General features: G+C 50.1%; 1 protein-coding gene across 3 annotated transcripts; it reads right to left on the reverse strand.

Moving 5' to 3' along the window:
* Nucleotides 1–9: 9 nt before the first annotated feature.
* CHRNA2 (cholinergic receptor nicotinic alpha 2 subunit) lies at nt 10–20,320 on the reverse strand. Of its 3 annotated transcripts, XM_070611343.1 has the most exons (10): nt 20,279–20,320; nt 19,921–20,130; nt 19,642–19,806; nt 19,479–19,563; nt 12,482–12,714; nt 11,331–11,482; nt 10,813–10,857; nt 6,932–7,041; nt 2,930–3,941; nt 10–1,707 (listed from the first exon to the last, which is right to left on the reverse strand). In XM_070611343.1, exons 5-10 carry the CDS (start codon nt 12,552–12,554, stop codon nt 1,582–1,584), a joined length of 1,518 nt encoding a protein of 505 aa, XP_070467444.1. In that variant the 5' UTR covers nt 12,555–12,714; nt 19,479–19,563; nt 19,642–19,806; nt 19,921–20,130; nt 20,279–20,320; the 3' UTR covers nt 10–1,581. The 3 variants fall into 3 exon arrangements, with proteins under 3 accessions (XP_070467444.1, XP_070467442.1, XP_070467443.1); XM_070611341.1 differs by lacking the exons at nt 19,921–20,130; nt 20,279–20,320 and adding an exon at nt 13,790–13,981 and having other exon boundaries at nt 19,479–19,912; XM_070611342.1 differs by lacking the exons at nt 19,921–20,130; nt 20,279–20,320 and having other exon boundaries at nt 19,642–19,904.
* Nucleotides 20,321–21,850: the final 1,530 nt, after the last annotated feature.

The raw sequence follows: 21,850 nt of genomic DNA on the forward strand, positions 1-21,850 counted from the left end.
TCCCACAGCTGAATGAGCTGCAGCTTCAGCTTTATTTAACCTCTTTACTCACATGCAAGATGGATGGGAGATGGAATAACATGAGCGAATGTCACTGCACCAGGAGACCAAGTCTGGGAGAGCCAGGAGGGAGGAGAGGGCAGGCCAGGGGCTGCTTCACAGGATCAGAGAGGAGCCAGAAACCAGAATGGGCCACTGAGTGGGGGTCTTGGGAGAGAACTGAGGAGTGAAGGCCTGGGCTGGGGTGTCTTAGGTTTCCCCTGGTCTGTCAGGAAGAGGCAAGTTGGGGGTTTGGAAGGAAGAAATCCCAAAGCCCGAAGGGAAACTGGAAGCTCACCCAGCTCGACTTCCTGTCCAAGGTCTCCATTCTGTCCAGAGAACCCAGTGCCCATATCTGTTGGCTGCCATGGTTCCCCCTCCAGGGGGCTGGACAGGGCTGGGGAGAGGCTCCAGGCTCCCGCATGCGGCTGACAGCCTTGGATTGCTGAACTCCAGGGGGAGAACGGGCTGCACGGAGGGTCAGAGGACATCACCGGGCTTTGGGACAAACAGGGAGAGGGGGAGCAGGTGGGGAAGGAAGGAGTCCTGCAGCTTGTGCATTTACACAGCAGTCTCAGGGTCGAAAGCAATCCAGCTCAGTCACCCAGAGAAAACATCCTGAGTGCCGACCACCACTCGCCCTGTGGAGAGAGGGAGGCAGCAGGCTGTAGGGTTGGGGTGGGTCAAGAATGGCCAGGGAGGTCTTTCCGGCTTGTCCATGTGCATTTAAGCATAGATGGTGCCCCTGCAGACAGGGACTCTCAGTGCTGCCAAACCTCTTGAGGACGGCTGGTGCTGAGCCAATTTGCAGCAGGGAAGGGGAGGGGCTAAAGGGAAGGAGAGGCCAGGGGTCCGCAAGAGCTTCCAGGTGGGTGGGATGGCCCAGCATCCAATCATGCATCCCTCCTCTGCCCCACCTGGGCCCTGCCTCCCCTTCTTCCCTTCTGGAAGCACCTCCACCACTCCACTGTTAGACCAGACAGCTCATACTCCCTCCTCCACCTGGTTTAAAGATGCTCCAACCTGCCTCCTCCCACTGCTCCCCACTCTGGAGCACCCCTCAGCCTGGCTGTTCTCCCTGACACTTTAGGCTCATTCCTGAATCCAAAATGTTGTTCACAGCCCTTCCAGCCCTGAGGCACCGTCTCCCATCTTCCCTACTCTTCCCTCCTTTGAGGTCTGTGCCTCTTCACCTGGCCCCACCCCCACCCTCAGCTCCCCCTGCTTGTTCCTCCTCCATATGAGAATCTTACACAGCTTCACATTGTCACCACCATACTGTCAACTCTGCAGAGCAAGTTCCTTCTTTTCCTAGCTCCTCAGTGTCCAAAACAGAGCTCTGTGCCCAGCAGATTCTCAGCACAGGGTACAATCATGTCAAGTGAATTGTTCCAGGAAGTCTTGGATGATTGGGTTCGTGTGGGGACTCCACGGAGGGACACCCGCAGTCAGATGGAGTTGACCCCAAAGGCGTACTCGAGAGGCAGCAGCAGTTAACGACAGTCAGCAGTGCCACCTTTGGGCCAAAGCAAAGACGTGAAATCAGATCATTCCAGCCAGGAACGGAGGAAGAAAGAGTCCAACGGTCCCCAGGAAGCAGACGATGATAAACAACCAGAGGAATATCCTATCGATGACCATGGCCACATACTTCCAGTCCTCCTTCACCTGCAGGTGGAAATGGGCTCAGTGACAGTGGCCAGGCCTTGGAAAAGGGGAAGCGTCCCACCCATGCACAGCCCCTGTAAGGATAGCACTGGGGGCAGCAGCGGCCCCACTGAGACCTTGGGAAGCTAAGGGGGGAGGGGGACATAGGGCTGTCTTAAGACTCAAACAATCCCCTCCTAATGATTCCCATCCTATCCCACCCCTTTGACACAGCCCAGAGCCTTCCCATAGGCTCTCAAGGTCCAAGAAAGGGGGGTTAGAGGGACACAAGGAGGTTCTAGAACCACCCAGAGCCAGAGACCCTCCCAGCGGGCCTGCAGTGATTTAAATGCAACACTCAGCAGTTACAAAATGGTGAAGACTTTGCTGGCCCCATGTTACCTCCCTGCCCACTCCCCTACCCACTGTAGGAGACGCAGGGGGCAGGTAGGCGAGGGTAGGCATGGCCCAGGGAAGGTTGGGGGGATGAGGGTAGGTTGTGGAATTGCGGCTCGCAGCCCAGGCAGGTGGCTCTAGACTCCTAGCTGCTCCTGGATTAGACAATGATTAATTTTCTTGTCTACTCAACAAGGGCCATCCAGTAATAACCTCCGGGCCTCTCATCCTTCCCAAGGTTGGTAAGATGAATTCTGCAATCCTGGGCGGTCGCTTGCTCACCTAATAATGCCAGATATGGCAGGAGCCGGGGAGGGGAGCCCACCTGGTACAACCAAGAGTGCTTAGGGTTTGCGAGTGAATAGTGACGTTCACAAAATGCCCAGAGCCCGCTAACAAGGAGGAGGAGGAGGGGAGAGGAGGAGGAGGAGGAGACCATCAGGACAGAGAAGGAAAGCTGAAAACACAGCAGCCTGATTTATTTGGTCTCTCCTGGTGACATGCCCTGGCCTCCCTCTGCCCCACCTAGAGGCTCACCATGCGAAATGGCTGCCATGAGGATGGCATGGGAAGCTCTGAGATCCTCCTCTCTGTCCTGCTGTCTCCCAGTTAGGCTTAGCTGGGGCTTTCTTGACTGCTATTTGGCCCCTGCCAATAAATGTTTTAAGAGCTGCCAGCTAGATGTTCTCGCTCAGTTTATTCCAGCCTCCCAAGGGCTATGACTGATGCACATGGGCCCTCATGGAGTAGACTGGGTTGGACCAAGCTAACACCTGGGGTGAGATGGTTCCCAACTAGGCTGGTAGATTTACCCAGGCAAGGGGCCCCTCACCCAGCCCCAACTCACCGAAGAGTCAGCATCCTCTGACCGCAGGTGATCAGCAATATAGTGCACTCCTTCCAGTGCCTTCTGTATGCGAGGCGACAGCAGAAGCCCATCCTCCTGCAACTGGGTCTCCACTTTACGGCCTGAGGCCCCTTGGTGCAGACCACCATGGCTGTAGAGGACACCCAGGGAGGGGGATGAATCACGTGCACACACCCACCTGTCTTCCTCTTCTTCTTCCCTCTCCTCTGCATCCATGCTCATGGTCTCCAGCCAGTGATAGGAGGGGCTGAGCTTCAGATCTAGGGGGTCATGGAGCTCCAAGGGTGGCGGGGGCCGGTTCATCAGAAGCCACCGAGGCACACAGCCCAGAAAGGCCACTCGCACCCAGTGGGGCATATTATGGGTGCTGGGGGAGCGGTGGTGGACATTGAGGACAAAGACCGTGATGATGATGGAGAGGGTGACAAAGATCATGGTGAAGAGCAGGTATTCCCCAATGAGCGGGATGACCAGAGAAGTGGAGGGGATGATCTCGGTGATGAGCAGCAGGAAGACGGTGAGCGAGAGCAGCACCGAGATGCACAGGGTGATCTTCTCGCCACAGTCGGAGGGCAGGTAGAAGACGAGCACGGTGAGGCAGGAGATGAGCAGGCAGGGGATGATGAGGTTGATGGTGTAGAAGAGGGGCAGGCGCCGGATGACAAAGTAGTAGGTGACATCGGGGTAGATCTCAGCGCAGCAGTCATACTTCTTGCTGTTGTAGGTGCCTGTGGCGTTGATGATAGCCCACTCGCCACTCTCCCAGTAGTCCTTCAGGTCCACCGTCTGCTCCATCTGCTCCAGGTCGATCTTGGCCTTGTCATACGTCCAGGAGCCGAACTTCATCTTGCAGTTCTGCTGGTCGAAGGGGAAGAAGGTGACGTCGATGCTGCAGGAGCTCTTGTAGATGGCCGGGGGCACCCAGTGCACAGTGCCGGTGGAGAAGAGGTGAGCCTTCGTCATGTGGGTCACCGCAAACTCTCCATCTGCACTGGGGAGACGAGAGGAGCTAGGGGGCCCTGTACACCTCGCCTGCCCAAACCAGGATGCTCCCCACAACCAGCAGCAGGGGGACCCCAATAACAAAGCCAGACCCAGCCAAGTCGTCGGGTTTTATGCAAGTGTATAAGACTGTCCCAGCACACACTCATTTACAGCTCCCTCAGTTGTCTTTTCACGCACCATCTTTTTTTTTTTAAGATTTTATTTTTTTCCTTTTTCTCCCCAAAGCCCCCTGGTACATAGTTGTATATTCTTAGTTGTGGGTCCTTCTTGCTGTGGCATGTGGGATGCCGCCTCAGCATGGCTTGATGAGTGGTACCATGTCTGCGCCCAGGATTCGAACTGACGAAATACTGGGCCGCCTGCAGCAGAGCCCGCGAACCTAACCACTGGGCCACAGGGCCGGCCCCTCATGCACCATCTTTTTAAATACAAAAGTAGGAATTCTGAAGAATATAGGAATGTACCAAGAACTTAAAAAGTAACCCCTACCAACATTTTGATGTTACATGTAAGTATTTGATTGTCATATAGATCATACATATAACATTTTTACATATTTGTGATCATGAGGTATGTGTAGTTTGGTTGCCTGTTTGTATTTATTTCACACTTTAGAGTGATAATTTATGGTATATTTTCTCCCCCTAGCAGATGGTGACTAAGCCCCTCAGCGGGGGCCATGTTTTTCCACCTGGGATATCTAGTTCCCTCAGAAGACACCTAACATCTTTGCGGGTCAAGGAAGATCCCCTTGGACCCCATTCAGTTAGCAGGCATTTCTGAGCCAGCGTCCCCATTGCGGCCTCGTCAGGAGCTGCGAGCGGAGGGAACGTGAGAGTCACGCCTGCCCCTAAAGACCCGGGGGGGAAATGAGACGCAGCCTGGAAACCCTACAAACACGGGAGGCAGTTTAGCAACAGCACTATGAGAACAGCCGGAGTGCTCCCCAAGAACTATGGGGGGAACTCCCTCCTTGCTGGAGCGAGCAAGGTCATCATGAAAATTTCCATTTGAGCAAGGCCTTGACGACCGACGGTAGAATGCGGCGGAGAGCTGGGGTGGAGAGCGTACCCCTAGAGCGTCAGCAGGAAGAAGGAGCAGAAGCGGGGAAGGACAAAACTCTCAGGGCATGCTTGGGCTGCGGGAGCTGGGCAGGAGTGGGGGTGGGGCGCGAGTAGGAGGTGGTGGGAGATGAGGCTGGCCGCGTCGTGGGACCTAGGCATGTAAAGGCCGTGAGGGCGCTGGGGACGCTGGAACAGCGGTGGCCAGTTGGGAGGGGCTTCCTGGGAGCCTGAGTCCCAGATTCCCCCTGAGCAGTGGCGCAGTGGGCTCAGCGCCCTTGCCGTCCCTCGTCCTCCAGTTCCTACGGTCATTCCGAAAGGCAGGGGAACCAGACGACTACGCAGGCAGAGAGACGTGTTTCCCACAGAGAGGTTCCAGGTTAGAGATGTAGGCAGGTTGGAAACGGGAACTTTGAGAGTAACAAACGGATCAGGTCAAAGGCTAATTTTTTTTAAGGTATTTTTGTCCTCACACACAATCACCACCAGATGGCAACACGCGCCCCATTTTGAGGAAGGAAAGCTACGCTTTCCCGATCTTCCTGTCAATCTGGAGTGGGATGTCTGGACAGAAGAGACCCTTCTTTATATGTCCGCAGGAATTTGGTTTGGACCTTTGTCCTATCAAAAGAATTTTCTGTTACAGTCAACTAACACTGCCAAAGCTTTATTGGCAATCCTAAAACTCCAGGCCATATCTGATGCTGGGACTTTGCTCCTGACATCCGCCAGATGCACAGGAAGCAGACACTAGAAGGATCCTGGGTGCCGGCTCCAGAGAGATGTGGGGTGAGGGGTCCGTGAGTCCAGCGGCAGCAGCACACACTGGACTCCTGCAGCGTCAGACCTTCCAGATCATCTGTGCTGGATGTGTGTTTATAGCGGCTGGATGAGAGGGCTTTGGGCCTGACCAGGACTGGGCAGTGAGAAGGAATCGTTGTTGTTCCCCTCCAATCATCTGGAAACCCCAAAACTCCAGAAGTGAATCTTTGCCCCTTTATTTTATGGTTTAAAAATAGCTTTTCCAAACTTGGGTCAAATAAATTGGGAAGTGCTGGGCTAAATGGGTTTCTTGGCTGAGCAACTTCTAACAATATTTAAAATGCTATTGTGTCCTGAATTCTCCAAAGGGCTGGGGCTGGGAGGAAGCAGGAGAACGCACAGTGTTATCTAAAGTCTTTGACCACAGGACCATTTTTCACAGCTATACGTGTCTCCGGGAGCCAGTGCTCCTTAGAGCCCCACTTTAGAAAGCATTTTTAGAAGAACATAATGCCAAACACCTTTTAATTGTAAGTTCTTGAGCTCTAAATGAAGTATGACCTGATACCAAGCCCAGAGATGAAATTATAGCTCTCTACATCTTCTATCAAGAAAAACAACTGTTTTTTTGGTCCAGTACTGCTCTCTTTACACTCCCCGCCTTTTTTTATCTTCTAGTCATTATGCTCGAAGACTGGTCCTTTTTGGTCTCTAATGCAAGGCAGCTATAATTAATATGATTTTTTCAAAGACCCATACCAAGTGAGTTCACTCACTGCAGAGGCATCACCCGGGATGCGGCTTACCTGTGTCAACAACACTGCCAGCCTGCAAAGCTCCAGCCCGTTGGCACTGTTTTCAGATCCTGCACCAACCACATTTTTCAAATAATACTCCCACTATAATACAAATAATCTGTGTCCCACTAGAACAGTGCCAGGCACTGATATATAGTAGATGCTCAATAAATTATAGTGTATGAGTGAGAGAACAAAATGAAAGAAAGAGAGGAATCAAGAGAAAAGGTGGCAGGGGTGAGGGTCAGCAAAGCAGGAGCTGAGAGGGAGGCAACCTCCGAAGTCCAACCCACCCCAGCCTCACTTTACGTGCCTCTTGCAGGACCCCCCCAGGGGCCTCCAGGCCCCCAGCCTACTTGTTATAGAGGACGATGTCGGGAATCCAGATCATCTCCGAAGGCACCCGGAGGGAGGTGATGTTGCCGAAATCGGCCGGGTTCCAGCGCAGCTTGTAGTCGCTCCACTCCTGTGCGTGGAGAGGGGAGTCACGTCATGGCCCTGCCCTGGGAGGGGGTCTCGGGCAAACCTAGTGCAGCCTGGGGACAACCCAGCAGCCGGACTCAGGAGCACCCAGAGCTCCTCACCCAGCCCCACAGAACAGAAAGGGTGGCGATGCCAGGACAGGGTTCTGAGCTGGGAATTGGGAGTCCAGTCGAAGATGATCAATCTCTAATACTTAAAGTCTCGGGCACACCCAGACGATAGGTCACCCTAGTTCTTCCTGTAGTGCTCATTCTGGACGCCCTGGCTGGACAACCCTGGCAAGCTACCTCACTCATTTGTAGTAAACATTTTTTAGTGCATCACAGTTTACAAAGGTTTTTTTTGCACCCTCTGTCTAGGGAGAGCCTCAGTGGGAGAGCTGGGCAGGGAATGCCGAGCAAGTGGAGGTATTTCCCCACTTAACAGATAAGGAAACTGAGGACCAGAGAGCTAAAAACAACCTGCCGGAGTTAGCTGAGAAAGAGGAATACGCCAGTGACTTTTACACTCTGCTCCAGAGCGCCACCAGCTGGTCCAAGAGAATCTGTTTTCTCCCCAAAATCAGGTTAGTGTTATTCACTCTCTGAAGTTTTCCTTTACGGATGGTTACAAGTGGTGATTACATGTTGATTTGCGTATTTGTTTATTTCATGCCTCTGTAGGTTCCCTGAAGCGAAGGACAACCGTTTCACCCTGCATCGCGAGCACCAAGCCCCTGGTAAATGCTCAACACTGAACGTGTGTCCAGGCAATGAGAAAACGGCTCCTCCCTCGAACGTTGGTTGGTCTTCTTTCCAGGAACGTTTCCCATGTCTCTTCTGGACCTAAAAGGAATGACTAGCCCCAACAGATAATGACTCGTGTTGACACACAAGCTGTCCTTTGGCTCACGGGGGCTTATAATAATTAAAATAATAGCCACTGCCATTTATAAAGCCAGCTTCATTGCAGGCCCTTTAGATCATTCTTGCTAATCTTCACAACAATCCTACAGGTTAGGGGGAAGCAAGTGAGGCTCAGGGTATCCGCCGCTGGTAAATGGCAGCAGTGGGGCTTGAGCCCCAGCCTCCCAGACTCCACGCCCACCCTAAGGCCAGGGGCCGTTTCCCTTTTGTACAGTGACACACCTTGAGAAGGCTCCCTGCACGATGGCTTTTCCCCTCTAAGGATAGTCGTGTAAGGTTTACACAAACACATCAACCCGGGAAGGGACCTGGGAGGGAGTTAAGGGAAACAGGCACATTGCCAGGAAGCAGGCACAGGAGAGGAAAAGCATCGGTCTCCCCCAGTGTTCACCAACAGCGCTCACATTCCAGTTTCATAATTTTTACCAACATATGTGTACCGCCTGTATTATCATTTATTTAGTGTTTTCCTTTAAATTGGATCACTATTTTTAAACTTACATACATTTTTAAATTGTTTGTTTGTTTGGGTTTTTGTTTTTTGTGGGTATTTTTGAGGAGGAGGATTAGCCCTGAGCTAAGATCTGCCACCAATCCTCCTCTTTTTTGCCGAGGAAGACTGGCCCTGAGCTAACATCCATGCCCGTCTTCCTCTGCTTTATATGTGGGATGCTGCCACAGCATGGCTGGATAAGCAGTGTGTAGGTACGTGCCCGGGATCTGAACTGGCGAGCCCTGGGCCACCAAAGGAGAATGTGCAAACTTAACTGCTGCACCACCAGGCTGGCCCTGACATTTTAAAATTTTACGTCATTGATATTACTGGAAAACCAAGCAGAATTTGAAAACATCCACTAAAATATAAATATATGACTATTACAAAAAGGTTTATGAGCCAACCAAATTCATATCACAAAACTGCCACTGGTACCCAAACCATGCTTGGGAAGATGCTGGCCCAGCAGCGGTATTGACGGCTCATCTAGAGGAAGGCTTAGGTGGACAGCGGAGACAGACTTGCAAAATAAGAAAGATAAAAATGTTTGTAAAATTGTCAGGATTTCTCAGAACATCGATGAACAATTTTGAAAGGGATTGGGCTTCATAAATGTAACTTCTTCCCCATGGTCCATCATCTCTCAAGTTTTCAGTTTCAACCAACATTTTGGGGGGCATCTCCACCAAGATGGTTGTATTAATTGGCAGTAGGTTGCCAGTGTGGGCAATAGATTGTATTATCTCCATTTTACAGACGAGGAAAGTGAGGATCTGAGAGGTTAAGCAATTTGCACAGCATCACAGGCTAGACAGAGGCAGCCCTGGCTGGCCTGCCTCCTGATCCAGTGCTCCTGCCTCTCCTCCTCACTCCAGCCCCTAAGCTGAGGTGACTGGCCCCTGGGGACAACTATGTCAACCCAGGTTCTAGATCTGGCCCCACACTGCAGGACTGTGTGACTTCCCAAGACCTTTTACTGCCCTGGGCCTCAATTTGCACATCTGTAAAGATGAGCCCTGTGACCCCCTAACAGCTCCAGGGTGAACAGCGTCTGAGGCGTCTGCTCCATGCCTTTGGCCTAAGCATCCAATTATAAAAACTGAATGGCCGGCATACAGCCTGACACCATCTAGGGCCTATGGAGGCAGGAACAACACACCTGGACACTTACAGAACGTAAGGCATTCATTCAAAAGATTCAAAATGAAGATGTCAATCAGAATTCTGATTGTCATGGTATTCTGCATGCCAATCTCTGAGACAGAGGGTGGTTAGGTTGCCAGGGGCCCAGGGAGAGGAAGTGGTGGGAAAGTAGGCAGAGGGCTGGGTCCTCTTTCTCTCGTTCTCTCACCACCTCCACTTTGGGGCCCGAGGAAGGGGCTGGGCTGAGTGCGAGGGGTGGAGAAGGGGAGAGAATATATTCAGGTTCTGCTGGAGCCTGTGCCCCACGTTCTGCCCCCGAGAGTGGCACATCAAAGAGGGCCACACATTCTTTGCCAGGATTGATGCCGGGCCAGTTTCCGAGTCTCAAGAGACCAGACGCTTCATTTTCTGTCTCTTAGGACCCTTGCTCTGGAGTCCCTGAGCCGCCAGGTGAGGCATTCAACTCCCCTGTTGGAGAGGACACACAGAGAGACCCTGAGAGTGGCTGGAGAAGGAGAAAGGTCGAGCTGGGCCTGGCTTCCAGAACTTTCCAGAGCCTTCCCAACATCCCTGCTGAGGGATGGACACAAGTAGAGCCACCTTAGACCCTCCAGAGTAGACCAGCCACCACCAAATATCACCAAGTAACCCCCGTAATCAGCATGCAAAGCAGAAGAAATCACCCAAGCTCCTGGCTGTAAAACTATGAGATGTAATCAACTGTTGCTTTAAGCTGGTAGGTTTTGGGGTAGCAGTAGCCAGCATGGACATGGAACACTCAGCGTTCTCCCATAGAAGTAGCCTGGGGTTCCAAGTCAGGACCCCCTTTTCTAGCCAAGCTGCACTCTGCTTCTCGCTTTCCTCAGCTGTAAAGCAGGCAGAATGAAACCTCCCCTGGTTTTTCAGTGATGACTCAATGATCTGACCTACAGTGGTAGCAGGGAAATAGGAAATGCCCACTACCAGAAAGGGGACCACTTGGCTCCTGCAGATGACAGTCTCAGGCGCTGGACTTGGAGCCCATCCACACAAGAGCTCAGCCCCTTGCAAGAAGCAGTCTGCAACCAGCTGGCTTTGGGAACATCCCAAGTGGCAACTCTTAGGTAAACCGTGAATTCAGACTCCTGTGTCAGTGAGAGAGTCCTGGGAGGGTCTGGGGTCAGTGGGTTCCCGCCCCTGCTCCTGCTTCGGCTCGGGGAGGGACCCTCACCTGCTTTAGCCAGACGTTGGTGGTCATCATTTGGTTCTTCTCATCCTGGCAAAGAGCAGAAGAGAGAGTAAGAACGATAGAGTGATGGAACCAGCCCCAGAAAACAGGGTGGAATGGGACGGGCTGACTCCAGCCCCCACTCACCAGAGGAACCTCTTACACGACACTGCAAGCTCAACCCACCCAAAACCCCCTCCGAACGCTGCCTCCGTTGCTCAGATTCTTCAGGACCACACAGGCCACTTGGGTCTCCTGGGCTGATGTCAAGTGGAACAAGCAGGGTGTCTAGAAAACCCACTGCTGCCAATCAATGCCTTCTCAGGAGGGGGCTCCAGAGCTGAGACAGTGCGAGGGAGATGTGGCACCCCCGGCTCCAAGGGATGATGCCTTTAATGAGGTGGGCTGGGGGCCCTGGAGGGAGAAGAGCTGGCACTGCGGAAAGAGGGAGCATCCCAGCAAAGGCACCCATGGTCTGGGGACTGATCCCAAGGGGGCAAAGGATATTAGGACAGGCGCACCACATCGATGAGCTGGGCGATGGACAGCCCGAAGCGCACGATCACCACGTCGGAGGTGTTTGGCACCGGTCGCGCCCAGCGGTTGTAGCCCCTAAAGAGGTGTTTGAAGAGGCGGTCCTCGGCGTGGGTAGGCGGGGCTCGCTGCACAGATGCTGTGGGACAGGAGGGAAGAGTGAGGTCTCCAGGAGTCCATGGTGGGGGGTGCTGGGCCCCCTCTCCCATCAAATCAGAGCCACTCAACCTCACTGAGCCTCAGTTTCCTCATCTGTAAAATGGGGAGGCTAATCCAGAATCCATCAAAAGCACTGTTGAGGATCAAATATAATAATGTGTGTTAGAGCTTAACAAAGCCATCATCACATGGTTGGAGCTCAGGAAACATCCGTAACTCTGTGACTATTAGATAAGAAGGTGTGAAAACAAGTGCTGGAGGCACAGGAGTGGGGAGAAGTCAGACCTGGAGACAAGACTCAGCCTTGAACTGAGGAAGCCCAAGTGGGACAGCAATACAGGGGAGACGCCTGGCCCGTGTGAGGTGAGCTGCAGCGAGAAGAGCTTCATGCATTACGGTGGGCTTTCATTGCCATCCACTTGGCAGTGAGCCGCTAGCTAACTGGGAGATCCTCTGCTGCTTCAGCGTCTCCCCCACCGCTTCTGAAACCATGGGCAGTTGCTCCTTCCTAGCAGCTAGGCAAAGCGTCCCAACATTGTCCGATGGAATCACTCATGTCTGTTTTCAGTGTGTTCTGCAAACAGCTTCCCTCCTCCGAGTTCTGCTGCCTGAGCAAGTCGTGACCCAGTTCTCTGAATCCAGAGAAGCCCATCAGGAACAGTAGTATTGAGTGCCTACTGTATCCCCAGTGCTACTGTACCCCACAAACTGTCATTCATGTGATCCTTGCCATAGCCCTGGGGGTTCACAGTACCGTTGGCATTTTGCGATGAGGAACACTGAGCTCAAGGGGTTCAGGGTCACCAGCTGCCAGTGTCAGAGCTGTGAGTACCCCTCCACCTCCTCTCTGTGGAGCAAGCTACTCACTCAGAAGTCCCCTGCAGCCCGGACAGCTGCCATAAGCCCCCCAGCAGGATTTTCCTCCACGCGGCCATGAGATTTGTGGTGACGTGACATCCTAGTGATTGCACCCACTCACCTGCTGGGATCAGAAGGAGCCACCACAGGCCGAGCTTCGTCATGGGCAGGCGTGCAGAGTGTGAGAGGCCCATGGCTTCAGAAGAGGGGTCTGGCTGCCCCTGGACCTCAGAAGGAGGGCAGGCCAGGGCTTTGCTGTGGGTCGAACCTCCAACTGCTTCCCCAGCACGGCCTCAAGGAGCTGGCACAGTAGAGCTCCCGCCGGCTTCCGAAGGGCTCCCTCCACCGCTGAGCCTGAGCAAGCCCAGGAAAGGATTTTCAGGGTCACGCATCCCTGACACCATGTGCCTTTGCTCCTCACACACCACAGAAATGTGAAAAGAAAGCAAATAGGCCTCCCAGGAGTTGAGGATTCTTGGGCTCTCCCGGGCTTAACTGAGGAACCAGCATCCACCTCTGTCTGCAGAGTCAACTAGCTACTCCACCCTAAGATAAGCCCTGACCTGCTGGACAGAGGAGAGCACAGGACAAGACTGAAGTCCCCATAGCTTAGTCTCAGGGTCTCATCTGTAAAATAGGGAAAAATGTACCACAAATGGAGGCCAATAAAAAGAATATAGGTACTAGTCACGATAGCCAAAAGGTGGAAGCACCCAAATGCCAATCAGCTGATGAACAGATAAACCAAAGATAGTATGTGCATGCAATGGAATACTATGCAGCCATAAAAAGGAATGAAGTGCTGATCCATGCTGCAATATGGATGAAACTTGAAAGCATTATGCAAAGTGAGAGATGACAGACTCAAAAAACTACATATTATGTGATTCCAAGTATATGAAATCTCCAGAATAAGTAAATCTTTGGAGACAGAAAGCAGATTAGAGGTTTGGGGGCCCCAGGGAGAGGGAAAAGAGGGAGTGACTGCTAATGGTACAGGTTTCTCTTTGGGGTGATGAAAATGTGCTGCAATTAGATAGTGTTATGGTCGCACAACTCTGAAGACACTAAAAAATCACCAAATTGTAAATTTTAAAAAAGCAAATTTTATGGTATGTGAATTATATCTCAAAAAAGCTTATTAAAAAATAAAGACTTTCTGGGTTAATAAGAAATAGCCAACTCTCTTTAGACTGTAGGGAAGAAGGCATAGGCCAGCACATGGACAGCTGATTCCAAAAATAGTTCTAGTGATGAGAAGGACACTGATGTCAAGATGTGGGTGAAGTGTTGAATGTTTCGTAAACAGGAAGGTTTGGGGAAAAGCCGTATTTTTAAGTTAGTGTATTAACATACACAGAATGTGATTTAAAATATGTGTCATTTGAATAATATATTAAATATCACCCTAAAAAGTTTACATACTCACTTTAGCTTTTGGGGGTTTTTTTGACAGCCCTCCTTCTTGGGAGAGTGGGGACGTCGTATGTCAGGCACACATTGTATGTGTCAAATGCCGACTGTGTGTTAGGCACCGGCCGTGTCCTCGGACATGACACCGACTCTCAGCACGGAGATGGGGCACGGGGTGTCCATCTGGGATGATGAAAATGTCCTGGAACTAGATAGTGGTGGTGGTTGCTCAACATTGTGAAGATACTGAACTTCTCTAACGGTAAATTTTATGTTCTGTATATTTTATCACAACTTAAAAAGAAAGAGAATATGAGTGAAAGTGCTGTAAAAACGTAACCACCAAGCACGTGGGGAAATCATTATTATTAGTGATGGAGTCTTGAAACCTCTTCTCTCTGGCTCATTCTCATCCCCCGGGCCACTCTGTCCCAACTCTTCCAGCAGCATTCCATCGCTGGCGCTCCACGCTGCTCCAGCTGTCACACCACCCCCTCCTGGCCTCCTTGGCAGGACAAGAACTTGTAAATGTGGCTTTGAGTCCTGGGCCCACCACTTGCTGAGCAGCCTCATGCAGGACACAGCCCTGCTGGGATTTTGTCTCATCTACAGGATAAGGACGGCACACTCTGTCCTGCCCGCCTCTCGGGCCGAGGGCGAGGAGCAGAGGGGGTCACGCCCACGAAAGCTCCTGAGGGCTCAGTGAGGAACTGGTTGCTTCTGTGGTCATCAGGGCACACAGATAGCTTGTGTCAAGTGGAGGAAGAGAGGGTGTGGGAGGGGTTTGACGTGAATCTCAATGCGTTCGAAGTTCTGGAGCATATTTATTATAACAAGATTTTCTGGAGTGTGTTTCGGGGAAGAAGGTCCTCCTGCCTCAACTTTCTCAGAAGGTTTCAGCTCTAAGACTCATTAGACATTGACAGTTATATTCATCTCTTGTTCCCTCAGGAGAATTTGGCCCCGATCGCCAGTCACCCTTACCCTTGATGCCATGCTACACCGCATCCTTGCCCCAGCTTTCCTCATTTAGTCCTAGCTCTCTCAGGGGTTCTTGGTTCCTTCCTGGCTCCAAAAAACCCTAGACAGCAAGTAGAAAAGGCCAGTGGTCCCGGAAGGTGGCTTCTTTGGAACATCTAATGAGCACCCAGCAGAACAGCCCACAGCTCTCCCAGAAGTCCCCAGGGTCCCCGGGGGGTGGAGCAGGGGATCCTGGCAGTAGGAAGCTTCCTCTATAGATAGCGCCCCATACACAACCCCTTCTGGAGCTGCTTCCCTGCAAACAACAAATGCTGGAGCATCATTGGCAGGAGCTCTCAGATGGGAGTGCAGCTTTATGCATATGCAAACTAATATCTCCCTGCACGTCGTGAATAATGTTTATGCAGTGTCTGTCCCAGCCTGGGCCTCCACAGCTTCCGAGGCACAGGTGAGTGGCAGTGGCCAGGTCTGAGGGCTTTGGCCCTCACAGGAGCAGGGGCCTGGCTCCTGGGGGGCTCCCTACAGCAGACCCATTACAGCAGAAACAAGCACAGCTAATCTATTATTACCAATGCTATGGACTGAATGTTTGTGTCCTTCCCACCCAAACTTGTATCTTGAAGCCCTATCACCAATGTGATGATAGTAGGAGGTGGGGCCTTTTGGGGGGTGATTAGGTCATGAGGGTGGAGCCCCCATGAATGGGATTAGTGCCCTTATAAAAGAGACTCCAGAGAGCTCCCTCGTCCCTTCCACCATATGAGGACGTAGCAAGAAGGTGCTGGCTATGAACCAGGAAGAGGGGCCTACCCAGATATCGAATCTGCCAGCACCTTGATTTTGGACTTCCCAGATTGTAAGAAATAAATTTCTGTTGGTTATAAGCCACCTAGTCTATGCTATTTTTGTTACAGCAGCCCATGAACTAAGACAACCATCTTGCTCTTTCCTAATCTTTTTTTCTATGTACATATAGATCACCTGGGTTATCTCTGGGTGCAGGAATTAGAGGCAACTCTTACTTCTTTTTGAAAATTTTCTATATTTTACAAATTTCCTATCATAAGTATGTATTAGCTATTAAATATTATAAAGTATTTTTAACTGGGCAGTGACATCTGCTGTTCATTTTACATGTCCTCCCCCATCTCACGAAGGAGGGGCCTCTCATCCCCTGAAATGCATGTAGATCTAAGACTGCATTCCTCCATCAGAATGGAGTGCAAGTAACCAAAGTCAACTGTGTAAAAGGGGGATGCCACCCAAATACCCATCGATGGAAGAACGGATAAACAAATGTGGTATATACATACGATGGAATAGTATTCAGTCAAATTCACAGAGCCAGAAAGTCGCGTGGTGGTTGCCTGGGGTTGGAGGAAGGGGGGAGTGGGGTGTTATTGTTTAAAGGGGACAGAGCTTCAGTTGGGGAAGATGCAAAGCTCTGAGGGTGGGTGGTGCTGATGGCAGCACAACTAAGTGAATGCACTTAATGCCACTGAACTGTACACTTAAAAATGGTTAAAATGGCAAATTATGTATATTTAACACGTTAAAAAAATACTTGGAGAAAAAGACAGGTAATAAATACTCAAAACTCATCCAAAAAAAAGAAGTCGGCAGTGTTCATAAAGAATCACCTTAAGGCTGAGGCAAAAATGAGGCCAGGAAATGGAATCCCAGCGCTGAACTCCTCATGTGGGCTCCCAAGTTGGGACAAAGGTTGACAGGGGCCTTTGGAGAAAAGCGGAAGTTCCTATTGTGAGCTCGTTGAGGTGAGGACTATGTCTTATTCATCTTTTATCTCCAGTCCCAAGCAGAGCCTCTCGCACTTAGCAGGGGTTCACCTTGTGAGTTCCAGGTATGTAGGGCCACCTGTGAAAGGTGCCAGGGGAGGAAGAGGGCTCCAGAAGAATCTGAAGGAGATCAAGGCTTATGGCTTAGTTTAGAGAGCAAGACTGTCAAACATTTGTGCCCATAGTCCAATTGTTTATTCTTTTCTTTATTCATTCATCTTTCCACTTTCTCATCTGTTATGGAGCCAACAATGTGCCAGTCATCAGGGACAGGGAATTAAGTGGGTGTGGTCTTGAGGGGCACACAGTAGAGAGGAACAGAAGGAAGAAAAATTCTAAACTCTCACCTGCTCATCCACCCCTGTTAAGAGGCGTAAGTCTATTTATTCAGTCCCATTGGTTTCAAAGCCATGCAGAGAGGCCCCAAGCTCCCAGAGGGTCCCTTCCAAGCTTTTTACAACTCCCCACATTGGGAAGTCCTTCCCTGAGTCTGATTCTGTGTAAGCATCTGAGGGATGCTTGAGTTGAGTTGAGTGAGTTGAATTGAGATCCTGGTGTTACCACCAAAGACTAAATTTCATTAAAATCCAGGGGAAACTACAGAGCAGCTGGAGTTTTTTCTCTGTCTCTGCACTCACTCAGAACCTGACAACCACAGGGCTGCCTTCCTGGTTCCTTTTCTCTCTTTCATCCTCTGCCCTGGAGGACTCAGCATTCTCACTTGTTACGTTGGGATGTCGGTGACTTATATATTACCTGACCTCCTCTATGACCCCCACGTAGAAGCTTTGTTTGCTTGTTAAAGTGGAGAGGAGTTCATCTCTACCATCACATATGCTTGAAGATTCGCTGCTTTGTTTTCAGCCGGCTGAGAGGAAACAGGGCCAAGCAAGTGCACAGAAAGAGGATTCCAGGGTCCCCTTTGCTGATAATTCCTAGAAGATCTTCAAAGAACAAATTGCATATGTGTAGTTTTAAGGTTTACCAGACACTTTTGCACCTTTGACTTCATTTAGGCCTCATATCACCCCTCGGAGGATATAGGAAGAGATATTATTATCTCTTTTATGTAAATTTTTAAAAATACTGATGTTCAGGAAATTTGGCTGATATGCTCAAGACCACATAGTTGAGAAGTGATATAGTTGGGGTTCAAGCTCAGGTCTTCAGCTTCAACACTATAATGTGGTAAAGTGCTACCCCGTGGTACCAGCTAGGAGGGCAATTTTGTAGAGCCAACTCGGCCAGTGCTTTCATGTATTCCACAGATCCTAGCACTATGACCATCGTTGCTGAGCCACTATCTGAACCGAGGTGAGTGGCGGATGGATGCTGAAAAGGGAAGAGCGCCCCATCCCAAAGCCAGGCTCACCTAGATCTAAGGCTCTAAGAGCTTCATCTATGTGCAGCTTCACTCACTCCTCCTTCCAACCAACAGTATGGCCGCAAATCCCAAGGCTATATGATCTGTTTCACCTTTCAACCAAGCACACTAAATAAAAGAAAGGTTTTTTCCCTATTAGTGAGAATAGGGGAAAGGAAATAGAAATCCAGACATGCTGAAATTACATCTTATAAAGATGCAGCAAAAGACGTCCCGGACCCTTTGGAAGAATGTGCAAAGGAGATTCAGCCAACACTAGAGGACACATTCCTACAAGAGGCCTCAAATTTGCATCCCTTGTAATTAGCCCAATATGATAATTTCATTAATTTGTCACTGGAAACCAAAGGAGAAATTGTTCCAGGTAATTGTCAGTAATTAGAGTAACCTTCCACCTCTTATTAGAAAGACAATAAAAGAGAAAGAGCCCTGGGCACTTTGATCCTCTAAGTGGCTGGGTTGGCAGGTTTTGGGGAGGGAGTGGCAGTGGGGTGATGTCCCTGATTGCAAAGTGGGTCTGGGTGAATGGGGTGCACAGAGAAACCTATACAAAAAGTGTTGCCTACGTGAAGGGCTCAGACACCAAGATCCCCACTGAGCTCGTATTGCTGCTGACATATGAGGGTATCCAGAACACACCCCCCTCCCCCCCCCCCCAAACTCACAGCAGCCTCTCTCACCCACTTCCTGACTCCTGGTCCCCTTGAAGTCAAGGTAATTTGGCCTCACTTCTGTGTCCACCTTCCTACTGCAGCTGGTTTCCAACTTCTCACCCACCAGGCCATGTTCTATTCTATTCACAAGCGCCACCTTCTCCAGGAAGCCTGCTTGGATCCCATCAACCCCTCTTGCCATCCAGCAACACAACCCCCAAGCATGGGAGTCCCAGCTCTCCCACAACCGTTAATACCCCCAAAGAAAGCCCCTCGATTAGAGGGAATGATAGTGTTTTTTTCTTCCAAATAATTTCATTAGAGGTGCTTAGGGAAAGAGGGCATATTTCTAGCTTTTATATCTGTTCTGCTCAATAAATTGATCAAGTGTAGAAGCTTAACAACTCAAGGTTGGGTGGAATCTTAAAGGTCATCTGGATTACCACACCAGCTGATGTAAGAGTCCTCCCCACAAATCCCAGCCTCAGAAAAACCCCAGCAATGAGGAACTTACTACTTTCCAAGTCAGTGTGTGTTAGTCTTTGTGAAAGGATATAGAATATTTACTAATGAGTTAATAAATGACAAAAGAGTCATAGTGGTAATCAAGACATAGAAGCAGATTCAATACAGTGGAGCTGATAACTCTTGAGACTGAGTTACCCTCACCAGTGGGAGGGGTTGACTGTCACTGTGCTCTGGATAGCCCCTGCAGGGACAATGAGAAGACTAAAATTTTTCTAGGAGCAGGTGACTTCCAGCATTCTGCCAGACTCCCCTTCTAAGTACCCAGAAGCTGTTAATCTGCTAGTACCCCTTTTACCTCGCCCTCACAATGTTCCCACACCCCCAACGTCCCCAATACAAGCCTTGGGGGCACCTTTCTCTTACCGGTGGTCACAGAAGAAGGCAGGCCATTCAAAGAATGCAGAGAAGGAGCTTGGCTTGGAGGTCCTGGGCAGCTGACAAAAGTCCCCTGAAACAGAGAGGCAGGTGCAGAGTAGAGCTGGGTGACTTCATTCCATGGTCACACAGATGCTGGGGCAGGACACACCTTGGTGGATGAGGAAGACCTGACTCAGAGGGTCAGGTTTGCTTCCTGGGGAGGCTGAACAAGTTCTGCAGGCCCAGTTTGCCTGGGCTCCCAGCTCTGGCAGCCAGAAGTCTTCATGCAGGTGCTACTGAGGAGGGCGGCATGGAGAGCTTGGCACAGAGGCTTCTGCAGGGAAAAGCCAAGCCAGTCCACAGGGGGGACCACTGGCTTGGTAAGCACACAGACTCACGTTCTCACTCTCTCTCTCTCTCTCTCTCTCTCACACACACACACACACACCCTCTCTGGAGGGGAGGAGGAGGAGCCTGTGACTATTCAATCTGTGTCCAGTGAGGACAGACAATAGACTTCTTTTCCTCTGTCCGGTTACTAGGATGCTTCGCTCTTTGCTCTTTGCTCTTTGCTCCGAAGGACCCTGTGCTTCAGTATCCCTGCCTGGGCCCCCTGACCTCGCCCACAGGTGGGGAATCTCCTGGGTCCTGGGTCTGTCTGTTGATAAAGCAGAATAGTTTTAAATAAAATAGGACCAAGGAGAGAGCCCCCAGATAGCCAGCCGGCAGTTCTCTCCTTCCCCTTCTCCCCTGGAGGAACCTCCTCTCCCCGAACCAGGCTCCTGCAGGCACACCAGGCCACTCACGCTGCCACCTGGTTTGGCTGCAACTTGCCTGTCACTTCCTCCACCTCCTTGCCGCTGACCTTGTCTTCAGTTTCCCAGAGAAGCAAGGTCATCCTCCTCCGAACGGTAAACCAACCCCTTGCCTCCTTCTCTCGAGTATCAGACCAGGAGTCCTGTTCCTCCTCCCATGCACGGCAATGCTTGGCCCCATGATCTTGACAGCGTCCCATCCAGTAAGCCACCCCAGGCTTGCTCACATCTTCACCTCTCCCTCTACTTGTCACGTCCTCTCGGCCCATAAACTCATCCTCCATCCTGAAAAGACTCTTTGGGTTCTGCCTCCCTCTTAAGCTACTTACTATCTCATCTCTTATTTTGTTAAAAGCAAAGGGCTCCAGACATGACTGCCAGGATTTGATTTCTGGCTCTGCTCCTTAAAAGCTGCGTGATTTAGGGCAATTCTCTTAAGCTCTCTGTGCCTCAGTTTCCTCATAAATAAAAGGAGGATGTGAATAATGGTTCTTACTTCATAGGTTTGTTATGAGGAGGGGATGAATGAGCATAAATAAAGGGCTTGGAATAGTGGAATAGTACTGTGTATATACATGTGTATATATATATACACACACACATATAAATATATATATTTACAAATGTGTACATGATTGCTAATATTATCCTTTGAGAAAATTGACATGAAATACAAAAACATCAGAGAATACCCAGATTCCTACTATCCATAACTAACAAATGTTAATATTTCACCATATTTACCTTCATATTAATATATATTTGTATGTATACATGTATATACATATCTCTCTATATATAAATGTATATGTGTATGTGTTTAGTTATATAAGTATTAAATGCATTTATTCTTCTGAGAGAAAGACAGGAAGACAGAAGGAAGGACAGAAAGAAGGAAGGAAGGAAGGAAGAGAGGAGGAAAGAAAAAGGAATGAGGAAAGAAACAAGGAAAGAGAATAATCATAGTTTATATCAATCAGCGTTCTTGGTTGCAAGCAATAAAAACCTATTGGTTAATTTTTAAGCAGAAAATTATTTTATTAGAGGACAATGAATAGTTCACAGAAGCACTTAGAAAGCTGGAGAACCTGCATGGTGCACAGGTGAGAACAAGAGAAACACCAGCCCAACTGAAGCCAACATTACAACCCGTCACCTGCATGGTGGGCTTGCTGCTGCAGAACTGGGTGAAAAACTTTGCACTGTCTGTCACTGGTACTGCTGTCACTGCTGTCCCTGGAAACCAGCCATTCCTGCTGCTGCTGCCACTACTGCCAGAATTATTTCTCCTCTATCCCTGCTTCTTTGTGTCACCAGCTCCTGTTACAAAGGTCAGGACAGACACATCTGATTAACCATGTGTCCAGGAACTAGATGTAAGGAAGGCTACAGAAACAGGAATCTGGTGTTTTGAATGTCTACGTGGAAGGCAGGCTCTGCCACCTTTCAGGTGGGAATATTCTCAAAATATTTGAAAGGAGTTTAAATGCTGGAAAGCTCCCCAAAATTTAGTTCTTTGGCTCCTAACATCAATGTACACCCAACTTTCTATAATTATACCTT

This window comes from Equus przewalskii, chromosome 2, assembly GCF_037783145.1.
Source record: "Equus przewalskii isolate Varuska chromosome 2, EquPr2, whole genome shotgun sequence".
Classification (NCBI taxonomy): domain Eukaryota; kingdom Metazoa; phylum Chordata; class Mammalia; order Perissodactyla; family Equidae; genus Equus; species Equus przewalskii.